Here is a 25,700-nt window from a genome sequence, read left to right on the forward strand (position 1 = left end):
GTCAACCCAAACATATTTTTTTCAAGAATATGTTCTATGCAGGCCCACTAGTTGAAACAAGGCAATATGATTAATATGAAATTTGAGTTAAGCAGCAAAATTCACCCGTTTTGTCACTTCGGTCAACTGAAAATGACACAGACCCTCAGGGCTCGGATAACGACCAATCACGACTCAGCTGTTTTCTGAGGCCGATCCGTGATTGGTCGTTTTGTGATGTCATGTTCAGTCGACAGAAGTGACAAAATGGCCGCCCCCGGAGATGGCTAAAAACGTGTGGATTTTGTTGCTTGACTCATATTAAACCAACACAGTATCAATCAGAATGCTGTGTTTCAACTCGTGAGCCTGCACAGAACATATTCTTAAAAAAATATTTTTGGGTTGACTCCCGCTTTAAGCAAAACTGCTGATATCGTCTGTCAAATGCAGCTTTCTTTTTTGGGAAACTGTTGGCTCTTTTGACATTCTTTATTTTCTTTCCAAAGAGGCTCTCCTAAGACATTTGGCCCACAGTCCGGTGGTTAAGGATTGCTGTTCTACAACCGGACGCCAGAGATCACCAGAGACTGATAACTCACAATTAACACCGGTCATGAGATTGCACAAAAGCAGAAAAGGACAACCAAAGTGTTGTCATCCCTTTTGGGTTGTTGTGTTGCTGTTTACAAAGTGTTGTTACGGCTGGGTGGTGCAACGACGACGCACGTTCCAACATCTGATGTTAGTCCAGAGTATTATCTCAACCGGCGCCTAGTTTTCGCTCTCCCTACGGCGTCCAGGCCTGCACAGCTGCTACACATGAACTCTGGCGACCGCTCAGGCACGCCCAATCACGGCGCTGCGAATCCACCGGGGCTCCAATCAGAGCTCTTGGCGTCATCACCTTGCGGACCTCCAAGCAGCTGTGCGGCCGCGTGGACTTGGCTTATGGTCGCTGCATTGTCGGCGCACCATGTTCAAAGATTCAGATTCACCTATTTATGTTTCAGAAAAGTGGTACGCTGGTGTCAAGGAAGTAAGTTGAAGTGATACATCTCAAATGAGCGACGTGCTTTGTGTCAGGGAGGAGCTCAGTTTAGCCTGGCTTGTTAGCAAAATAAGTTACAACAGCCCCCGTTGCTTGTGCATGTAACATAAGCGACACGTGTTACGAAGTGGATGACACCACCGCCGACTAATCGGGTCACGGCATCTATGAGCAAGACAGCCAAAAGGTAAGAGACAAATTACTCGGGTACAAGGGGTCATCAGTTTACAATAATTTCTGAACTAGTAATTGTTTCACATAATCGGGTTTACATGTTAATTTGGGTTGGAAATGCCCTTTTTCAATCTATTTTAGCCTGGCATCTTGTAACGGGCCTCTTTCTCATTAATAATCGATAAGTCAATAATGGAAATACTTGAAAGAGCCAATAAAATGTTTTTGAGGCATATTGCACAATTAATAAACCATGAAAAGGTACGGTACAGCTGTAAAGGAAGAACCGTGTTGCTGCAGACGTACGCCATGATGATTTTTACTGTTAGACAGTGTTTACATTTTTTTTATTTGATTGTTTTTTTTAAAGTGGGGATGGGGCGAGCCATGTTGAGCTGCAGGTCACTGCGTGGCCCGTAAATGAGTTATTCAATAGCGGAACACACGAGGGAGCCTGACGCAGTGCTGCAGCTGCATTCATAAGTCATACAAAGTCTCTTTTCAGTGGCTGATGTGAAATCATATCACATCACGGACCACAGGAGATTCCTTCAATAAGCGGCTTTGAGAAAGGAGCACTTTATTCCTGATTCGATCAGTGCAAAGTCACCCAAGGCTTTGACAAAACGGTCCATTCACGAGGTCAGATGTTGGCCGGCCGTGTTGTGTGAAGAGGGTTGGTAGTACCTGTGTGTGCGTGCGCGCGCGTCGCAGTATACGGACGGCATTAATCTTTTATAGGCCCTTGGCTTCAATAGTCCCCCTGTTTCAGGTCAACACCAACAAAGCTCCTTCCAAAGCGCTCTGTGTGTACCGTACAACATCGTTTCTTCCAACTGTGTAAGTCATTCATGGCTTGTTGGGTGACACGTTTCCTCCTTTCTTGGTAAAGGGTGCGTGATGACGCAGACTTTGCAAATTGCACACGGGTGCCTTAAATCCACTCGCAGAACAACGGGTTCAACCTGATTCGCATTCAAGGGACCCCACGCTGTAGCGCAAAGTTTTATTAGGGCTGCACAATATATTGAAAAAATATCAATACCACGATAATGGCCCCATGCACATAGCGCACACCTGCAATTATTTTCTTAGATGGACATTGTCACCCAATAGTTGGACATTATCCAGGGGAATGAAAGTTAATTAGCTAAGAACACATTGAGCGTTTGCATTTTGCCGCATGAAAAAAAATGCACTTCTTTCATTAGATAATAAAAACATCATTTCTTTAGGTACATGTTAAATATCGCAATAATATCGCTATTGCAAAAGTGCAATTTCGTGTGGCCCTAGTTTTTACAAGTCTGAATTTAGAACTGCCTGCCTTCAGTGCAATACCACGTTGTGCCACAACACGCCAGGCAGCACTGAAGTTGTACAAAACCTGCAAATAATTCATGAACCCGGTCCCTTATAATTGCCATTAAAATGTAACGTTTAAAAAAAATATGAATAAATGAATATTTATTAGTAGCAGCTACACTCTGTGCATGCTTGCAATATAGGTTGACTTCAGTGGAGCTGAACTGATTAAATGGAGGACCGAGCCCCAAGGTGTAGGTCATTCAATTGCCCTATATGCTACACGCAGAATGACAAAGCACAAGCATCCACTGGGCAATCCCTTTATGACTTCCACACAAAAAGGGGATGCCACAGGGTGCAGTTCTAAGCAGAAGACACCTGGAGTGGAACAGACTAACGTCGCTATAAAAAGAAGTGATGTGGTGAAAGTATGAACACATTTGCCACCACATGGCTCAAAAATGAGCCCCGGTGTGAGATTATCCCCAACTGGGCAAAATGTCAGTCGCTGGCTTTAACATAGATTACATGCATGCTTCCGTGTTGCTGGGATGATGGACAATTTGTTTTCAAATTTAACTACGACAGCACTTCCTGACCTTTATTTAGCTATGGCACATATTTGACATTAAAAAAATGTCCCCACAAACCGAGTAAAAAAGTCACCAAAATAATAGTCAAATAATGATTTTGTCTCAATTTACTCACTAATTCATTCAAGGCAATTATTTTGGTGGCTCTGGGGTGACATCTCATGTAATATATATATATATATATATATATATATATATATATATGTAATATATATATATATATGTAATATATATATATATATGTAATATATATATATATATGTAATATATATATATATATATATATATATATATATATATATATATATATATATATATATATATATATATATATATAAAACATATATTGTAGATGTTGAAATTCCACCCCGCTACACCAGAGCTCCAAACTTTCCTGTGAAGGCGACGGCTAAATGGGGCTCCTGACACGCTCGCATGTGATACGAGCATTCAAAGTGGGAAATAACACACCCCGTTTTTTTTTTTTTTTGGGCTACCCCTCCTGTTCCTTCCCCCATGACGCCGAGGCCGCTGGCTGCGTTTCCTGTCCCTCGGCGAGCACCGCTCCCTCTTTTGTGGACATGACAACAGGGTCTGTTCACAGCAGGCGGAACCGTGTAAGAACCTGACTCACTGAGATGGGCCGGGCCAGACAGCACCGCCACTCAAGTAAAATGGAAAAAATATTTATATATTTTTTTAAAATGCAGCAATTAAGATACTTTGATGCCCTCACACGTGGAGGAGCGTTATCTATTTTGCATGGCTGCATATTTGTGACTTGAAGAATAAGTTTTGAGCCTGTAGCATCTTTTATCCTTCATTCAAGGTTTTTGTTTGGTTCGGGTGCACATGGTTTTTCTAACGCTGATGTCCTCTGAGCATTTGTGCATGTAGACGGACAAAGGCATGGCATGTTCATTTATATTGGCGTGATGGTTGGAGGCGACAGCTTCCTTAAACATATCCCAACGGTGCGCTGAAAACAGTGCCCTTTCACACCGCACCCTCTATTACCTCAATTATACGTTTTTCTCTAATCAGCAGGGGCTTGTATGCAGGAATTAGCACAGCAGATAAGTGGTCTGATGAGCCAAGGTGGGAGCGAGGGGCCCTTTTGAATATGTTTTTGACACTGACGTAGGCCATAGCCAACGTGTTTTTCCCCCAGCTGCAAAATCCACAAGATGGGGGGAGAACTGTTAAAGCCTGGTTAAAGTCCCCAATAACAATGAAAATCCCCTCAGTGTATGCGGATTGCAACTCCTTGGTAGTCAAAAAACACCGGAAACTGCTGTGGACATCGCCACACATCTAATCATCTGTTTGAGGGGAGCAAAGACGCACATGGAAACATATTACATTCAGTCTCTGATGAGGCTATTTTGCGGCGTGCGTATGTGCGGTGCTCAAGACTTTGCTCAAAGCAGTCTGAACATTCCAGCGACGTTGCGGCTACTTCGGATATTTTCTGCCGCGTCCCATTTTAAGATCTGATGCAAGCGTCTCAACAAACTGACAGGCAGACAGTGCGTTCACCTTGGGTGAAAAGCAACAGACAAAAGAGAAGCGCCAGGTGCTATAAATACCCAGCGTGTCAGCCGCGCAAGCGTCAAGTCTGAAAACAAAGCGATCTGCTGAGATGAGTTCAGAGCCTTCGACAGACAGCAGCTGCTCGGTGCGAGAGGCCCGATAAAAAGAAAAAAAGAAGAAAAAAAAAAAACAGATTCTGTGTTGACGCGCAAGGAGCATGAAGCAGCCAGTGGTGGCAGAAGTACTCACACGCTGTACTTAAAGGGGAAGTAGAGATACTTAAAAAAAAAAGTAAAGTCACCGATTCAACTCCTTTACTTTTCACTTTATGTTCAGATAAGAAAAGTAAAAAATATTTGTATTGTCCATTAGTTACAACACTAGAGTCCAACCGATTAATCGGGGCGATTATACCTTATCGCCGATAAGAAAAAAATCCGACTAGGCCGAAAAGATTTTTATTTCCACAGGAATGAATAGAAATCAGGCAAATAATTCTCACCATAGTTATTCATTGAAATGTTATTACTATAATATACCTAACTTTTGGAGTAGAACAACAATATGTTCGGGCCCAAGTGGAATTCCACTGACGGGTCATTGGATGCACCCTAGTCCCGACGCTAATGTCTCAGCGGTAAAAAGGCATGCTTGAGGTGTGGGTCAAAGGCGAGTCGGTGCGCCGCACAGCACTGCACTATTGTGGGAAGCGATGACGCCTGTGTTTACACTGCAAGTCGCAGACACCAATTAGTATTTATGACCAGCAGTGACGCCACATGGCTTCTCTTTCAGAGCAGGAAAGGCCGTAATAAGCATGCCAGGCCAGTAGCTGGCGACGTGACTTTGTAAAGAGACACTTACTTATTGTCCTTTTCAATACACTTTATTCATCAGCATATGCCATGCAATATGCCATTTAAGATTTGCGACTACAGTGAAACCAAGAGGGGCTTCGAGACCAAGGCAATGCCACCACAAATTGCAAAAATACAGGAGTAATTGAGACCCTGCCCAGCCCCAAAAACTGAAAACTCTTTTTAATTGCAGGCCACATGGTCGTTATGGTTTCCGTCAGCGGGCTGTGACTACCGATTAAATGATACAAATGTGAAAAAAAATGATACCTCATTATATCATTACCTAGACACAACCATTCTCAATCATTGATTGGATAAGACTACCCATCATCACATGGTGCCAGTATTGACAGTGAGTAGCACAAAATAAAATGTAAAAAAAAAAAAAACTCCGAACTGTGGATGCACTCATTCATACGCAAGAAGGATGGAGTTGTTTTCAAGCGAGACGGCCCTCCCACTTCTCCCTGATTTAGACCGTGCCATCGGAAACTGGCAGCCACTGTGGGGCGTCCCCCTTCCTCGTATGCCAACTCCAGCCGGCAGCTGCCTGAATGCTTTGACACACGTGTGCAAGCGCAACCTGAAAACCTGCTACTGACTTGACAAAAGTGCCTGCAAAATGGAGGTTCAAGGCACCACTGAGCAAAGTTTTGATATCCCTTCAAATACTTTACAGGCTTTAAACTCAAGGCTTGGCTTCAGTTCAAAACTAGCCATAGACATTACAAAAACAGCAAAAAGCACGGTCAATTATGTAGTAAGATGTTGGGGCGATTTTTAGGCTTCCCATGCAGAATATATGAGGTAAGGTCCCACCCTATCTTTGCTCACTGCTCACCATACATACCACCACCCGCACTACCCATTCCAGCAGTTTTATTAACCTCGTCCTTCTCAAAGTCGACTTATTTAATTTTTCTCCATCTGCTTCAAACGACCATAACAGTTTGCAACAAGTAATAAGACTCACCGAATATGATCATTTAAAAAGTTAGTGAGGGATAAGAATCTTGATTGCTGCAATTGTCTTTTATTCACCATATGCTGTATTTATAGCTGTGATATTCCAGAAAAAAAAATACATCAATCTTTTGCTGAGCCTAAGCCTTAATTACGACATGTTACTCTTAGCTAATTAATTGTAATTTCCGTAGATAATGTCCAACTATTGGGTGGCAATGTGCATTCAAATTTGCATCTGACTGGTCAAATTCCACAATTCCATTTGAAAATAACTGCATGTCTTTGCGATATGCATATTGCATAGGCCAATATCGCGATAATATATACAGAGTTCAGTGCGCTCCCAGCGACATGGAAGACTTGGAGTAAAGGTGAGCATCCGGGTTAAAGGAACCTCTAACTTCTTTTACAATATTAGCGTTGGGGGGGGGGGATTCCATTCACAATCTTAAGAGGGCACAATTAGGGCAAATCGTAACGACGATGTAGCCCGTGATGAAAACAAGTTTGACCAGAGTGTCACATTCGCTCCAGTTAAATGCTGCATACATCCGCGGCTCATTCAAAGCGGCAAGGTCAGCGCTAACTGACAACACCCCCGCTGGGGCTAAACGCGGCGATTTAGCCAGCGCCGGCGTCGTGTTTTCCAAACAAGGCATTACGGCACCACGGAACGCTGTGATTACACGATGATACGCTCAACTAGCCTGATTACGGAGACGCGGCGTGTCGCCGGAAGGCTCGCCAGGGACGACGCGTCCCCTCCCCCCCGCACACACACACACACACACACACACACACACAACAACAACACTTCGCAAATCAAACAACATTAGCATGTGCGAGCCAGGATCGCTTGGCATCAGAGTGGCCAGATTACGGCCCACATCAGCACTCTTTGGTACTGCTGACCTGGATTAAGTGCACAGCGATAGCACAACCTTGCCCTATGAGGCACGGTGGCTTATGTTTGTTTCTCAGGCACTGGTTGCCGAAAACGTTAAATTTGAGAGTAGAGTGTAACAGATTAGAGCTTTGTGGCTAATTTCCATTGGCTGCCCCTGTTAGAAGGTAAGAAACAAGTACGAATAGAAAAGTCAAGAGTTTAAGAGTGGCAAACCATATGAAGAGTTCAAACGCAAAAGCAAACATCTCCAATTATTTTTTATTTTTTTTATTATTGCTGGTTGCAGGTTCAAGCTAGTTACAATAAGTTCTAAAATGTGTGATTATCTTCAATTCAGTTGCGAGTTTGTTTCATTCTTTTCATCCTTGTTCACTTGGTCTGTTCAAATGTGCGGCGGGCTTGAGGAGCAACAATATGAGTCATTTTAAACACGGAACCTACACATGCAAATGCATTCATATTGGAGCGGCAACGCCCCCCCCCCCCCCCCCCCCCCCACCACCATGGACCCGTTCCCCCCAAAGGCCTGCGACGGAAGGATGTGGCCCGGCAGAATGGCCTCCCCGCGCTGGCTCCGCCCAAAGTTTTAGCCCAGCAAATGAGCACCTTGTGTAAAGCCACACGACACAGAAAGCCCAGAGAGGAATGTCCCCTGCTGCATTGCATTGTGCCCCAGAGGCCATTTTGTATCAAAGCTCTGATACTGGCGAGCATCAACAAAACATACAAATAAAAAAACTACAGACGAAACGGTAGCCGTATAGATCATTTCATTAAAAAGAAGAAAAAAATTGAAATGAATCCAGTGGATCCAGCGAGGAGGATAAATCAAGTCGACGAAGCCACTTCCAAAGCGTCAGACTACGAACCAAACCTCCCACATCAGGTTTGCAGAAAACATTTGGTCACAGCAGGTATGAATAATAAAAAAAAAAAATCGGTTGGGTTGTCTTTCAATAATTTGACAAAACAAAATGGTTTGCCTGCGAGTAGACTCCAGCGCGCTATCCACGTCAATGTCACAAGAGAGCACAAGCGCCATTAATCCGAGCAGCAGAAAAGTCCGTTGGTTAGCCAGTCCCAGCAATTTCCACCGCGTCTACTTCACTGGCCAACAGCAAGCTTTGAAGAGAGATGGCTCTATGTGTCCCTACATGTATTTTTCATGCTGATTTACCATTTGAAACATTTCCATTTTTGGTTTTTAAGTCTGACCTATGAAAGATTGCATAGTACAGACTTTACCAAGCGTTGTAATTTGTCGCTATGTTTCAGAAAAAAATGTGACCTGCTGATAAACCTAACCCTTAATTGAGAAATATTACTAAATATATTACTATATAACATATCATGTTTTGATATTATTATCATCATTATTATTATTATGAAAATCTGATGTGTTAATGAGGGCAGAGTCTGAATAAGTGCAAAAAATAATTAGAAAAATGTACTTGCATCTTTGATTAAAAAAAAGGAAATAAAATGTCAAGTGTTTTTAATAAACTGAACAAAGGCTAAAAGGAACAATTATCCTAGCAATTGATGAATCAGTCGCTTATTGTCTCAGTTAATCGATGAATCAGATAAAAACACGTCTAAATTTCCATCCTTTTTATTGAAAAACATGATTCATTTGGATTCAGGTACCACCTCACGGTGTTCGGTCTCGCTTCCAAGCAATTTATCTAGCGTTAAGATCTTTTGGACGGAAACTTCAAACATTCAAAGTCCCATGGTAAAGAAAAAGTCTCAAATTCTCATTCAAGTTTTGTCAACCGTGCTGCCTTGGTAAAATGACCGAGACGGGTTTGTTTACGAGTGGTGCCATTGGAAAAAACGGAATTAAGTGTGATATTCTGCTGAAATGTCCAATATTCCAGAGCATGTCCTACAAATTGTACAGTCACAACTACAGTACAGTTCACCAGGACGGCTAGTTGGCCTTTTACCTGAGTAGTCATCATCCAGGTCCCCTGGTAGAGAGGAGTCCGTGTCCTCGGAGGAGGCTTGGCTCCTCCAGCTGGCGTTGCCCATGCGAGAGGCCCCGTGGGAGAACCCGACCGAGCGCTCGACTGACAACTTTTTCGTCTCCTAGCTAACGCCGGTCTGCTGCTGGGACTGGCATTTTTTCACAGCCCTGCTGAGAATTAGTCACAGACTAGCTCATCATGATCACGCTCACTTGACCCACTCTTCCAGGGAAGATCCACAAATAGCGGCAGAGGAGGAAGGGGGTGGTGGTGGTGGGGGGTGGGGGGGGGGTGATGAAGCGCTTAGGTGCCACCCAGTTAGCTGGCATGGGGACGCACTGAAGTGTGGCGGGGAAGGGAAAAGGCCGCCCGCCCGCCGACGGCCTGCTGTGCGGCACACGGCGAGAGCAACGCATGACTCATCTTCATAGACAGACGGCAAAAAAGTAGCAGTGTTGCGTTATACCCGGCGCCTTCCCAAACAACCCGTACCTCCACGCTTCTTCGGCAGAACAGCCCAACCGAGCGTAGTCGCGGAAGCCTCGCCGTTAGCCTTGCGTGGCTAATCGATAGCGCTGTCCGAGCGGAGGCCGACGCGCGGCCCCGTCCGCTGCTCTGAACGATTCTCCTTCTGGCGTGGAGAGATTCCCACCGCTTGCCGAGGGATCTCCACCCTCCCCCGTCTCCCTCTGCTTGCTTTCCCATACAAATCACAATAATTACAGCGCAGCTAAATGTAAGCGGGCAAAAAAAAAAAAAAAAAACATTGAAAAAAAAAAAAGGCTTTCATCGAGTGGGTGAATTGCATTGCAGCCGCCAGGCTTCCAAATTGCAGCGCATCACAGATCACGCTCACCGATTTTTTTTTAATACTACTTACTAACATTCACCGTCAGACATTCAAAGATTTTTGTGATGCATTTTTGAAATACTTTAGAGCTGCATGCCTTCAGTGTAGTACCGCATTGTGCCGCAACATGCCAGGAAGCACTGAGGCCCGAGAGAAGGGATGCGGCGTAGCTAAGAAAAGAAGCAGAGACCGGCCCCAACTAATCTCTAGTCATTTAGAACTTCTACATTCACTTTACAGGAGTTTTACATTTACAATGTTTCGTTGTATTTTGTTTGATTTTTCATATTTACAGTAACCGCCGACAGGTGCCGACAAATCAAACAGCTTGAAACAAGCACGCTGGGCTTCTGATTTGTTCTGCAGCCATCCTGCTTTTGTTAATGAAGAATCACTGCAATGTGCAACTTGCGATAAAGTGCAAACAGACGCCAAGGAATACTTTTTGAAAGTGTGTTTTCATAGGTTTAAGTGTGTTCAAAGCACGTGAGAAAGCTCAATCTAAGAAAACAAAAACAGATTTTGCCTATCTGTACCACGGATTTAGCCCGGCAGTAAACGGGGGTTCAGTGCAGTGTGTTGGGAAAAGACTGACGCATCTGCGCTATCTCTGAGTAAACTCCAGAGCTTGAAGCGACAAACGCGTGCCACATAGGTGAAGAGGTTGGGGGAGACCAAAAATAGGATGTGGCTGTCGACTTCCATTGACTGCTCACAAGGAGACGCGGGGGCTAATTATAAAACAGAACTCCGCGCAACGCTCACATGCCAAAGCTGTTGTGTCACACTGCCCAACTCTGTAGGGGGGTGGGGGCATCACTTTTTCCAACACTGTGACAGTAACATAAGATTAAGTCAGTGATGCACAAAAAACACACACACACAAATGATTCGTTTGAGTGTGTTGACTCCAAGAGACAAGCAGTCAATTCCTGGGGTGTCCCCTGCAGTGTTTCATACTTGAAGGTGTTAAACCAGCCAAGCCGTTCTGCTTGACTGGTTTTCTCCTTTTTGGGGGCAGAAACCACAGTTGTTGTTTTTTTGTTTTTTTTGGAGAAATCAACCCTTGTTCTCCTGCTGATTAATAAAGAGCGGAACAAGGTTATAAACTTTTTAATCTGGTAAAAGAAGAGATTCTACCGTCCTTCATTATCACAGAACACAGCATTCTGTCCTGTTTGTTCAAACACAATCCTTCATAAATTCACATTTAAAACGTGCAACAATTTAACATCGGAAAATGAGCCGCCCAACTCAATGGCTTGCCTGTTGCAGCAGTGGGCAACAGCTTGACGCGAGCACACTCAGCGTCTAATTTGAAGAACTGTGCAAGGGAACCTTCTTTTCCTCCAAGTGATGCTATATGACAATTATTAACAGCATGAGAGTGAAAACAGGCACTAAAGGAACACTCCCATCCTTCCCTCCTCCCTCTTCACGGACATCATGTGCCAATCGTCCAAAACAGGGTAAACGGGTGACATGGGGACGCTGTTACCACGGTGACGGGAAACTATGTTGATGCGTGACGACGGGCTGTACATCTCCCGTCAAGTTCCGCTAGTTCGTCGCCGCATTGATTGGCCTTCTTGGTCCGCGCGCTACGGCAACCGTTTGGCACGGTGCATTTTTTTTGCCAGCGCTTCACAACAACGGAACCCCCAAAAACACTTTTCGCTACCTCGACGCTGGTGTGCCTAACACCACGGATGTCACGTAAAACTTGACTCGCATGCAAAACAAAAGCTTCTGATCACCATAGCAGTTAACCAACTGTCAGCCCACACGCAAAACTAATGTTGCACTCCTGGTTCAAGTCAACTAGCAATGCTGATTGTGAAGGTCCCGGGCGGATAAGATTGACATGGCAACGCAGAATCTGAATTGCGATTGGACAAAACGCATCCACATGCATGTACCGGAAGCAGTGCAGCCAAGAGAACTACTACAAAATGAAAAGAACAGAGTGCTGGGAATAAATGAATAACATTTGATGGAACTACACTGGTTGGAACTAAATTTTGACTTTCTTCAATCATCCTGTCAGCGGGAAGTAGTGACCTAATCCTCGTCTGTGAGAGCTGATTGCTAACACCTTGGAGATGCTGGTGGGGCAACGGTCGGATGCCCGGGGAGCAAATAAGTGCTGATGACTTGACTCTTGAGGCTTTTTGGTTTTTTTTATGATATGCAAGTCATCCGTCTGTGAGGCAATGGCAAATTTTGACGCCTTGGGGTTAGGATGTGACACTCTCCTCCCTTGTGTGTGCCCGTCCACTATGCATCATTTTGCCGTGTGTGTGTGTGTGTGTTTGTGTGCGCGCGCGTGTGTCAGAAGACAGCTGGTTGAAGCGGGGATGCAAAAGTAGCTGATGGGTGTAAAGTTTCGTCAGCCAAAGCAAACTAACGGGACCACCCGGTGTGTTTTTCTGCCTTGTACTTTACATTATTGCACTTTATACCAACACGCAGAGGAAGCAACTCGAGTCACTACGACTTGGGACTCTCCAGTCGACTCTAGCCACTGCGACTTGGACTTGAGTCGACACTGCGACTCGGAGTCGAGTCGCGATGACTTGGAGACGAGTCGACTCGGGTCACTGTTTCAATGACTTGTGACGTAACAAATATGTAAAGACTTGAGACTCAATTTGGGTTTGGAGTTAAAGACTGGCTTGAGGCATGATGACTTGCCAGACTTAATTAGTGTTCATTTTAAGATAACATTCAAAATGATTTAGGCTATAGGGTTACAATTAAGTAAATTTGAGAATTAATTAATGAAATAAATGAATAAAACTGACATGTTTTGGGTTGTCTGTCTATAGATATGTCTCATTCCTGTCTTAAAAAGACAATGACTTTCTGAGCTATTCTGCAAATAGACGACGTCTTGCTGTCAAGTTTCTTAAAAACACACAAACAAAAACAAGATATTTATATTCTGGCACGTTTACAGGTATTTTGGGGTTATCTATGTGGAGATTATGCATATTGCCAGCCAAACAGCACCAGTGCCCGAATCATTTTTTAAATTACTGCCAATATATCAATAAAAAAAAAATCCCAATGTGCTATCAAAAATGTTGCTTTGTCCTTTATATGTGTAGATTGGCAATCATGCAGGTCATGTAATCTGTAAAGATTGATTGAATCCAGGCAACTGGACCCTACATGCTTGATGAATTTGTTGTGTTTTTATTTTCCCAAAAATGTTCACTTGAGCAAATATGCTTTTAAGATAATACATGTTTCATTAGGCTTTTGCTGTACTGCTTGTTTGAAATAAAAAGTGACAATCTAGTAAAGTAGAAAGCATCCATACCGTGATGAACATAAATATGCAACAAGCGATTTCCATCCCTGCAAGTGTTTCTATTTTCAAATGATCCTTTCTACAAAATTCCTGTGAAACCACAAAATCGCACCGAAGCTAGATTTAGAACAGGCAACCTGGTGAACCCAAGAACCGTGTTGGTGACCACTGGGCTGGATGAATTTAACTCAAATATCAATTCTTGACCTTATGGCTTTTTTCGAGACAAGATATTGCAAGTAGGATCACATAAACAAGATGACGTGACTTAGAACAGGATTTGACTTGCGCTAACCTGACTTAACTTTGACCATTCTTGAGACTTAGACGAATGAGCAAAAGTGCGGTGGCGTGGTAGAGTTTGGGAGCATACACGTCAACGACCCGAAGCAGCAAGCCGATCTCAAGGCTAACCCGTTAGCCGTGCGGCTAGCTCCCGTAACAAACGCCGCCTGACGCCCCCGCGTTCCGGGCTCAGCTGGCCGGGTGAAAGCGACCCTGGCGGCTAGCTTAGTCCACGACGGAAAGTGAAAGTATCAAGTCCGCCTGTGAAAACGCACCCAAATCTCCTACTATCGCCGTGTGTTTACTGGAGAGGATGATGCCGGTGAAGTAGCACCCCCGCCCCGCCCCCGCACCCCCCCCCCCCAAAAAAAAAAGCTAAAGCGCTAAGCTACAACCACAACGTACGAGGCCCGATTGGACAAGCGTACACAATGAAACGTTACCCCGGTAGCATAGCCCGCGTCCCCGGCCTCGGAGTTCCGTTACAAAGCGGAGTCTTACCTTGCTTACTCTCGATTTTTCCCGACATTTTCTTCCTCACGGTGGCCCGCACTCGGCGGTTCCGACAAAAACGCTGGCGCTTCGCAGCTGCTTCGTCGCCGTCGCCACCGACGACGACTATTCCCTCCTTTTCCGCACACCGTAGTGTCCGTCCGACGGTTCCGGTGGGCTCAAAATGATGTATCCGTCTTCCACACACATGGTGCGGGTCCAGGCGAGAGGGAGGGGGGGAGAAAAGAGGCCGCTGCTCCTTGTTCACGTCGGTCCGTCGCTGGGTGAGCTTCCGCTGGGTCCATCCACACTGCACGCGCACGCCTTGATGTCTGGTGGCGGAGCCCGTGAACTCGCTAGTGGGAAACACAGCCAGCAAGCCAGCGAGTACCGAGCGAGAGCCCAGCAGACGTGCCAGTGACCCGCCGTGGCAGGAATGAGGAATTGCAATCTGTCAACAAGGGAATGGGCGTGTGTGGAGCGCCGGTGGCCGGGCCCAAGCCTTTCAGGGAAAAGTGGGGGTGTTGAAACAAACAAACAAAAACCACAACACGTTTTAAAAACGTTTACCCAGAAAAGTGTGGCCGCGAAAAGTGTGGCCGCCCAATGTTGAAACACTCACATTCTCCTGCAGGTGCAACAAAAAGTGTGGATACTATTGACGCCTCTCACTGGCAAACGAAAAACTGAAAAATGTGGGTGTTTCAACATTTCACCAGAAACAAATGTGGTCGTTGAAACATTTCACTGGAAAAATGTGGATGTTGAAAACCCTTTTTTTTTTTCTACTTTCACTGGGAAAAGTGTGCGTGTTGAAACATCCAGCCAGGTGCGTTGTTGGGGGGAGGCGTTTTGGGAGTGAAGCCCCCTTGCTCGATAGTGGGCGGGCACATCGGGATGCATTGTACAGTACAACACATACTTTCCGTACGTGCAGTGTGTAAAGTATCCCCACTTGCAGTGCTGTTGACCATTGAGTGCATGCAGTTGCAACGAACATAAGAAAATATTCATGAGTTTCCCGTCAAAACAGCTGTTGGGTAAAAGGCCGCCGGAGGTGTCCCGAGTGTTATCCGTCTTGTTTTTTTCTTTCTTCCTCTTTTATGAATTATTGACTCGACTCTTGTTATTGCTTGAAGTGATCTAGGTCAGCTCGTGAAAGCTGCTGCGTGAGTTCAAGTGCTGACACGCACGCACATACGTCACGTGTTTAGCAATCAGCCCAGTTGCTATTTGGCCCATATTTGATCAATACGCCGCCTGCCGCCTTTGCTCCGCCTCGCACACCGCAGGAGGCCGCACCCGTGCAAAGCGGAATACCTTCCCCGAGGCTACGATAAAGTAGCATACAGGCAAGACAATGGACTCCTGAGCAGACTTGTCCGGGCAGGAGCGAGCTGCGCTCTTTACGCTCGCTTGCTTTCTTGGATTTCCCCCACAGTCTGATTTGGGGACAAACTGATGTTTTTGTCCTTGTTCACTCACTCGTGTCGTGGCTTCAGAGTACAGTGGAGTGGCGATAGGGACCGGGCCGGCCTACAAATAGCAAAAAATCCACGTATGTTTTAATAATGCTTCGTTATTACGTTATTGGACCGACAACTCCGAATGTGCCGATCTGTTGCTAACTTTACCGGACTCATTCAAGCCCATTTAATGCATTGGGGAGGGGGCAACAACCCAAACACCATAAAATCTTTCAAAAAACGTCGATGAATAGGAAGTCAGGAAAATTGCCATCTCTCGGTGCAACGAAAAGTATGAGACGCCGCTGATGACGTATATGACATTGTGTTGGTATGGGAACAACAAACTCGCTCCGTTTTTACCGCGTTTCTGCCTTCGCCTCCTCATTGTGGCCTCACTGTACCATTCATGGCGATGCAGCGTGACTCTGCTGCCATCTACTGACTATCTGCAATCATCGGCTGCAATTTTAAAAGCCTGACAAGCCACACCTACAAAAAAAAAAACAATCGTCTGGATTTCCAGGCTAAACTTTAGGTCCACCTGTACAACTTTCAATGGAATCCATAAAACTGTTATTAAACGACTACGTGTCTGAAAGTGTCAAAGTTCTCCCCAATGTAATGACGTGACCTGCGTCAATCTAGTTAGTAACAAGTAACTTTACTGTGAATACACAATTCTGCCATCATGCATTTGGCCACAAGGTGGTGCGTAAGTACTAATTATGAGAGTGACTTGCTGGAGGTCTGTTGGAGCTTGTCAGAGATGCTGCTAATGATGTGAAATAAGGTGGTGGTCTCCTAACGTAAGGGCGCTGTAAATGTTGGCCTCGTTGTTTGTTGTTATGATGATGATTAATTGAAACAAACGTGTTGCGAGGAAGGGTGCACAGAACCGTAGTTTACCCTGCCCCTTCAGTGTGGGGAACTTCAGTTCAGGTCTTTAGTTTCTTATCAAATCATGCCCCCCCCCCCCCCCCCCCGAAAAATAAAAATAAAGATAAAAATAGAGGTTAAGTTAATATCCTAATCTTGTATGTTTACAGAAAACATGTATTGGGTACTTGAAGACTACGTTGTCTGATGTTTACGTTTCCTACGTTAGATCTCTTAAAACAATACAATACAACTTTATTTATACAGCGCATTTCATAACAGCTGCAGCTGGAACAAAGCACTTTACATTAGCCGATCAATTTTTTGCCCCACTGTGCAACAAAAAAGATCCACCTCAGTCATCCCAACGAGACGCATGCGGCTTCAAGCTCCGTTAACCTTGGCCGGGGGTCACGCCCTCTCGTCCCGGCGGCCAGAGTGTAGTGGGGGGGATCAGCCAGACTTAAACGGGATACACTTAACCGAGAAAAAAACACACGCGGGTGGTGTATTCTTGGCCTTTTCTATCGTGGAATTAAGATGAATGGCTCTCAATGTGTGTGTGAGTGAAGATGGAGAGCTGCTGGATGAACAGGACAAGATGTCTGGGTCATAACCTGCTCAATACTGCATGAGAATGGAACACTCTGTCACTGCCAAGAGCTAACGCGCTGCATGTTGACAAGGTCACGCTGAAGACAAGGAGGTGCGGGGAAGGGGGGGGGGAAAAAAACAATCCAAACGGAATGTTTTCACCAGTAGGCCGGAGGAAGAGGCTTGACGGCGGCCGTGAACACGTGCTGGGCTTCACAGGAATTATTTATGTGCTGAGGCAGGCATTGTTGGGCTGCTCTTTGGAAACGCCGCCTTTCAACATCTCGCCGTGTCCTTCCGGCCAAGACGCGCTCTTGAGTGACATTTAACTGAAGCGGGCCAAAGGATAGCAAACCAGACCGACCGCCAGGCGCAAAACACTCCCACTTTCTCGCACCTCAGCCTCCATTAGCCCTTGGCGTCTCGGGGGGCGTATAGGGTTGGGGGGGGGGGTTCGTTGGGCTGAGCTCCCGCCTGAGGTGTAAATGCACATGTAACAAGGGGATATCTAGCAGATTCACCTGCAGTACGTACAATTCTGAGCTATAGCAAGACCATATAAACATATTTTTCAAAATAGTTTTAAGCCTCCCCCATGCGTTAAACTTATTAAAACTCGCTTTTGAAAATAGTCCATAGCATCTGTTCTCGCTCCCAACATTTTAAATCCCATCAGCCAATTTGAATTGTTGCGAAAAGCGCGCCCCCCTCACACACAAAGCAATTTTGGTCACTGGTCCCGGTATGCTATGCCTCCCCGTGTCCTCACGCAAGGAGTGCGTTGTTTGTTTGTTTTTTCCAACAAGGCGACTAAGGACAGCGTCTGGGCCGTGGGTGCGACTCGCTGGCCAGCAACGCCTCGGCGAGGCTCGCCTGCTCGCTATCCAGCCTACGAGGAACACCGAACAGGATGGCCGTGAGTCATGGAATTGGGGTTCTTGTACAAGACTGTGACAGAAGTTTGCGGGCGGGGTCATGATGAGCTCACTTTTCTTTTCTCATCGATTAAACGAACGTCATTAGTGTAAGGGCAAATCGTTTTACACGCAAGGAAATGATGCATACAGAAATGATTTGTTACGGGGTCAAACTGTCGCTGTTGTAAAAACCTTTATTAACTAAATGTGCGCTCTTGTGGGGTTTTAACTGCAGATAAAGTGTAAAAAAAAAAAAAAAAAAGCTAATAGCAGCCGCACATTAAAAAAAACAAAACTTTTTTTTGCATTTGTTTGGGCGGGGGGGCCTGTTCAGTTTTTTTTTTCCTTTTTTCATTTTTTAATCTTGAAAGTAACATGACCACAACCAGTAAACAGGTGAGCCGTGACATTCGCAATGCAAACCCGGGGCATTTTGATGTCAATTTCAGTAGACAGCAGAGGGCACTATTTGACAAATTGCCAGCAGAGATTGAAGAAAATGGATGGATTAATCTTATTAATTCATATTCTACGTGTGTATGAATAACAATATTAACAATAATAATAATAATATGGCAAAATAGCAGAAAAATTTAGTAACCAACGTGAACTGATAGTGGCCGGATGTTGTGGCGTCCGTTGGTGCGGTCCAATGGCGGAGTGTCTGAAGCTCACTCGTAAGTGGCCGCTGTCTTACTTCACGATAACGCGAAGTGCCGCAGAAGGCAGGGAAAGCCTGTAAGTGAACACAGATTGACAGATAAACATAATCAAAAGCTCCCAGCCACTCCTGTGGGAAATTTAGCATCTGTAATCCGCCTGATTGTGTGCGACGAGCGGTCGGGAAGCGCGGAGGAGGAAGATGAGGAGGAGGAGGAGGAGGAGGAGGAACCAGCTCAGCAGCATGGATCCCCCTGGAGGTGAGGTCAGCGGGTCATGGCAGCTGGCCTTTAACGCCACCATTACAATAATAATAATAGCGACGTTATTAATAATAATCTCATAGGTTAATGTCATGGTGATTTTGATGAAAACCTCGTCAATCTACCTTGTCGCAATTTGAATAAAACTCACTTAAATCATCCATTTCACGCCACTTTGGATGATAACCTCGCAAGTCTGCCTTTTGAAAACCTTGTATGTTCACTTTGTGAAAATTCCAACCAAAACCTTGACACTCCACCCATTTTCTTACAGTTTCCTTAAAATAAAAAAAATAAAAAAACTCTTAAATTGACTTAATGGTGATTTGGATGTAAACCTCGTAAGTCTGCCTCATGAAAACCTTGTATGTTCACAATTGTGACAATTTTGACCAAGACCTTGAAACTCAGTTTTGTTTCTCATCATTTCATAGAAAGAAAGAAAGAAAGAAAGAAAGAAAGGAAGGAAGGAAGGAAGGAAGGAAGGAAGGAAGGAAGGAAGGAAGGAAGGAAAGAAAGAAAGAAAGAAAGAAAGAAAGAAAGAAAGAAAGAAAGAAAGAAAGAAAGAAAGAAAGAAAGAAAGAAAGGAAGGAAGGAAGGAAGGAAGGAAGGAAGGAAGAAAGAAAAGAAAGAAAGAAAGAAAAAACTCATAAGTTGACTGACTGCACAGCCACTTTGACGACAACCCGCGAATCCACTTCATTAGAATTTGGACGAAATCCACGTAAAGCCACTTTATAATGATGAAGACTGCCAACAAGCTTGTTATCATGACCGTTCTCAGCAGATGGCTGACAATAAAGCTATCTTTGCAAAGCACTGAGTCCGACTGATGTATTGCGTGCAGGTGAAAAGCACCGAAATTAGCTACGGAACGACAAGGAATTATGCTGATTCCCTTGTAAAGCATCCTAAAGATGAATTTGCGCTCCGGTACAAAAGGAGGACATGGACGGCGGCGCGGGAAAAAAATAAAAAAGGAAACAACTGCGCTCATTATCTCGCCACAGCCATCCGGCAAACCCGCAAAAGAAGAGAAGATAAAAGAAGTGAAATAAAGGCGGTGGTGGCGGCGGCGGTGGTGGCGGTGGCGGCGGCGGCGGTGGCGGCAGCTTTACTCGGACGCTACGTGTTGAGCCAGTGGGCCGCCTCTGCTGCGACACTGATGGACGTTTTCAAGTAAACACTGTAACCTAGTTAGCGCCAAAGAGAGCAGCCCCTCGTGCCAGGCGCAGTCGTGTATATTAAGCTTTGCTTAATTGGCCACCAGACAAATTGGGCAATGAAACACACACACACACACACACACACATTCACACACACGCATCGGAGCGCAAGCGAAGCGGGCAGATGATACATGTTCATTTCTTTCTCACTCCCACGGTCGCCTGTGAAGTGAGCATCCGTGTGACTTTTGAAAAAGAAGCTAGGTTAAATGTACAAGATGAGGAATTTTCAGAAAAACCTTGTCAGGTCACTGCAAATCAGGGAGGGCGCTACAGGGGGCGCTATCGCACAGTCAGAAATCTGTGTAGCCCCAATTAAGCTCCTCCTGCATTCTATTTTTCGGAATTATTTCCTCAGAATATGTTCAATGCAGCCCTACTTGTCTAAAAAATGGCACTCGGATTGATGTTGTGTTTTTGGAATATGAGTTATGTCGTAAAATCCAATGTTTTTTGTCCATCTCGGGCGGCGGCCATTTTGTCACTTGCTGTCACTTGCTCAGCTAACGACCAATCATGGAACAGCTTCAGAGAACAGGTGAGCCGTGATTGGTCGTTACCTGAGCCCAGAGCAGCTGTGATGTCATTTTCAGTCGACAGCATGTGACAAAATGGCCGCCCCCCGAGATGGCTATGGATTTTGCTGCTTAATTCATATCCAACAAATGCAATCAGAATGTCGTGTTTAGACTAGTAGAGGCGCAGAGAACATATTATTGTTAAGAGAATTTTTGGGTTGACTTCATCTTTAAAGAAAAAGGTACTTCAAGACATTTTTAGTCAGTCCACTTCATGACAATTTTGATGAAAATCACATAAGTCCATCTCATGACAAGTTAATTTTTTTGCAATCAAAACCTTATATGTCCACTTTACGACAATTTGGACAAATTACTTGCAAGTCCACTCTTATGTTACTTTAACTTATAAAGTCACCCTACGGTCATTTAAAAAAAACAACAATCTTGTACGTCCACTTTATGACATTTAGTTTACAAATCAAAGTCTTCCGATTCCAAATGTATTCATCCTCGTGGTGCAATTACAGACAAAAAGGGTACTTGATGAAAATTCTGCCAAATAACGGACTCTTTTGGTGATTTGAAAGAAAAATTCCAAAGCCCACTTCAAGACACTTTTGATGAAAACTTGGGCGAGTTCTCGTAAGCCCAACGTGAGGCTACGTGAACTTTTCACGGCAGTTGCCGTTGATGGCGCGCTCACAGGCGAGCGATGCGCTGCCGGCGGCTCGCTGCGAGGGCCGAAATAGCGTCTCTGGCACTAAAGAGCAGTAGAGAAGTAGCTCGCCTGTCAGTCCAGTCCAGTTCACAGGCCAAGCGGCCCGCTCTTTGATCTGCAGCCTCCTAATGAGCTTTTCAGACGAGAACGCGAGATGAGAGGACGGACGCTTTCAAACGCAACCTTCATTCTGGGGCAAAAAAAAAAAAAGAAAAAAAAAGAAGAAGAGCTGGAAGCAGGCCTAAGATGTTGCCCTGACCAACATTAGTATTCCCTAAAGTCTTCCCATCTGCATTAGTAAAAGCCGGCCGGCCAGCCGGCCCACCGTCCGCAAGGTCACTTTCATCACGACGAGCCCGCCGAGACCTTCTAATGCGACACAGAAGCCCCCCCCCCCCCACCCCCACCCCAAACGCGCCACTGTAAACAGATAGATTAATAATGCCAATAATTCCCTTTGTAGCCCCGCCCAGCCTACGGGTGGATGCGCTGCTTGGGATTTGTCGAGAAGGATTATAAGCGGCAAGGAAAGCACCGGTGGGGCCACTGCCGTTCCAGGGGAGGACTATTTGTTAAACTGTGTGCTTGTGTACAGCACATTGGCTTAAAAGCAAAAAAAAAAAAAAAAAAAAAAAAAAAAGATCCCCCGGGCGAGAATACGCATCTGCAGTGTGCAATCAAAAAGAATTTTTAATGTCTCGTTCGTATTCAGCGGGCTTCCTTTTGCTGCTTGGCGACAGGCATACATTACATTACATTACATTACATTAGCTATATTACATACATTAGCCGGCTCGCACGCTTCATTACAGGAGCACATAGGCTCCCATTTTTTAGCAACATAATGAAAACAAAAATTGTTACACCCCCCCCCCCCCCGAAAAAAAACCACTTTTTTTTTTCACCACTAACTCGTCCACTCTATGATAAACTGGTAGTGTATTTTTAAGAAAATCCACTTGAAGACAAATTGAATGAAACTCCACTTAATGAACAATTCATCCATTTTATTTCTCTTCTGGGTCCACTTTAAGAGAAATTTGCTGAAAAATGCAAAAGTGTACTTTATGATAATTTTGACGAATAACTTTATAATCACAGAATTTCACTCAGTGACATTTGTTTTAATCATAAACTTCTGTCTACTTCTTGGAAAGTTAATAAGGGCGTTTTCCTTGAAAATGATCAATGTCCTCTTCGACACAATTTTGAGGAAAACCTCCAAAGTCCACTTTTTGACAACACAATGCAAAAAAAATAAATAATCGACATGCCATTTATCGGTTCCAGCCCGTTCCAATTTTTTTTTTTTTTTATTTGTTCCGTCTTTTCAATTCACTGCCAGTGACCAGCTTACTCGTCAACTCCATTTTTCAACAGGGATGGGTGGTGTACATTTCAAAATTCTAAACAACTTTACTGATGCACAACCACCAGTAGATGGCATCGATGCCCCATTTCAGAAATGAGATCAATTTGTGAGTCCACTGGAAGAAAGGGCTGCATTTTGTGAAACCCACCTTTGCTCTATTGCTGATTATAAAAGAACAGAAAAAGGCAGATTCAACTTTTTTTTTCCCTGGTGAAAGGAGAAGGTCTAAACTTTCATTTGCTAGATTTGGTGTATAAAGAATCATCAATCACAATATTCAATACTGAGCGGTCCAAATGCTCACCACAAATGCAAATTTTGGCTTACGTGGCCCACGTAACAGCTCCTAATTTCAAAATGGCATAAAAAAACGAAATAAAACAAAACAAAAAAAAACTCACTGCACGTCTCATCACTAGCTGGCTATTTATGGACAAATAAAAGACGAGTGAAGTTCCCCTGTCTTTTCCTGATGATGAAAAAAAAATGGAGGCGTCAGTCATCTTTGGATGTGTGAGTGCTTAATGATAGGCGAGCGGCGGTGCGACATCAAAGCGCGCCTGACAGACGGACGCGCACGGGCTGACTTGCATGTTAAAAGCTCGTTTCTCATGAAAATCTAAATAAAACTCACGCACACCAAAGAAATCCCACCACCATCACCACCACCATCATCATGATCATCATCTTCATGCACTTGGCATCGGAATTTCCACCTGAAGACATACTTGGAACTCCATCGTTTTTTTTTTTTTTTTGATTTTTGAAATCCTTCAAACGGCTCAGGTATGCAGCGTCCCTTCCCCAGAGCCCCCAATCCCCCCCCCCCCCCCCACTTCATTAGAGCCGCACGCGTTCTAACGACAGCAGCTCGGCTTTCCCGCCTCAAATGAGAGCCGCCGCTCATTTAGCCAAACGCAGGCACACACCCCAAGGCAATCTTGTCGGGAAACAAAGAAGAATCCACAAAGGTCACTCAAATAACTTGGGGAAAAAAAAAAGCAAGCCTGCTGTGACACATACGTCCACTCACAATCACACCTAGGGGCAATTTAGAGAGTCCAATCAACTTACCGTGCATGTTTTTTTTGGAATGTGGGAGGAAACCGGAGTACCCGGAGAAAACCCACGCAGGCAGGCACGGGGAGAACATGCAAACTCCACACAGGGAGTGCCTCTGAACTGTGAGGCGGACGTGCTAACCAGTCGACCACCGTGCTCTTGGAAATCCTCTACAAAGAAAAAAAAAAACTTTATCCTACTTTTTGACATTAAATAAAAAAAAAAAAAAATGCAAAAACAACATTGTTTATCAGCCATTCCCCACCAAAGTCAACCCCTAAGGCCCACTTTTTTTAAACATTTATCTATTTTATCATGCTTCATTTTTGGGCACGATTACTTTCTTTCTTCCCATCTTAGGCCTGTCAACTCGGAGAACCGAGTCATTTTTTAAAGGCGGCGAGAGACTGATTGAGTCGCAGCCTTTTTTGCAGTGGCTTAAGAGCAGAACGGATGGCTGACGAAAGGCGGGAAAAAATGAGCTTATGGCCAATAAAGCAAGCTTAACTAACTCAAATACTGATCAGTGCCCCCCCCCCCACCTCCCAACTTTGAAGATTTAGGTGGACCGTTGATAAAAAAAAATAAATAGAAAAACATTTACAATACATCAACATCAGTTTCTGTTTGCTGAATCATACGTTGACGTCGCAGCCATATTAAACGTGGCAAAGTGAAGCAATCCGTCAAGATGTCTCATTCATTTAAAGCTTGGAGATCAAGCCTTACTTTTAATTGCGTTTGGCCATTCCAACACCATTTGACGAACATCATGTACAGATTTTGTAGCTAAATCTATGGCCACATCCAATATGGTGGACATGCCGACTTGCCGGAGGAAAAGGCCCCCCTTCTCGAGGCGGCGTCCACGCAGACAGTTTCATACATTTTGCAGGTCTGCTGTGCAAACAGGAACCGACGGCAGATTCCAAATGTTTTTGTTGCGTGCCCCAAAAAATAGCATCCAAAAAACATTTTTCTTTGAGTTGTTGTCCCATCTGTTTTTCTAAATAGGCTAATTTCACAATAATAAATCATAAACGTATTAACAATAGTGACCCAACACCCCCCCTCCCCCATTTCCAATGAGGAAAAAAAAAAACTAGCGAGATAAGTTTACATGACCAAAAACTGCTTCCTTGTGGATGTACTGTATATCCCCGAGTGTGTGAGTGTTTACATGTATGCAAATTTAGTCAAATTAATAAAACAGAATTTCTCCCTTGAGGGTCAATTAAAGGATTCCTCTTCCTTTTCGGCCTCACGGAGGAAACGTGAATGTGCATTCAGCGAGGAAGAGGAGGAGGAAGGCGGAGCGAGATGTCCACAAAGAGCTGCACTTTCTCATGAACTCGCTCGCTCATTCACTCTCTCTCTCTCTCTCTCTCTCTCTCTCTCTCTCTCTTGTCCACTCCGAGCTGAATAGCTGATTAAGCACGCATTGATTAGCGCAGGCTCATTAGCATCCTGTTTGCGTTGACCCTGCATGCACACACACAGACACACACACGCACACACGCGCACACACGCACTGCAGGCAGTGGAGCGCCGATGGATTAACAAGCACAATATTTCTGCCCGGGACAGGAAATCACTGAACACTTGTCAGGAAACTGGAAATCAATAGGATCCACATCATTGACCAGCACGCACTCCTTCCCCTTCCTAAAGGCTCGTTGACCGATCGAAATTTCTCCAAATACGAGAAGAAGAAAAGTAACATTTCTGACAATAAATA

At 44.7% G+C, this 25,700-nt stretch overlaps 1 protein-coding gene across 11 annotated transcripts in view; it reads right to left on the minus strand.

Annotated features, from left to right (window-relative positions):
- Positions 1-14,873, minus strand: part of rapgef1b (Rap guanine nucleotide exchange factor (GEF) 1b) — a 44,984-nt gene extending 30,111 nt beyond the window's left edge. For 10 of the 11 annotated variants that reach the window (XM_086053029.1, XM_086053024.1, XM_086053023.1 and 7 more), the window contains exon 1: positions 14,294-14,786. In XM_086053029.1, the coding sequence (XP_085909155.1) occupies positions 14,294-14,321 (28 nt within the window). In that variant the 5' untranslated portion in view covers positions 14,322-14,786. Of the gene's footprint in view, positions 1-14,293 lie in introns of all 11 variants that reach the window. The other variant, XM_086053021.1, reaches the window with a different exon arrangement.
- Positions 14,874-25,700: the final 10,827 nt, after the last annotated feature.

This window comes from Filicampus tigris, chromosome 15 (assembly GCF_054856515.1).
Source record: "Filicampus tigris isolate MCC_2025a chromosome 15, RoL_Ftig_1.0, whole genome shotgun sequence".
Taxonomy (NCBI): Eukaryota; Metazoa; Chordata; class Actinopteri; order Syngnathiformes; family Syngnathidae; genus Filicampus; species Filicampus tigris.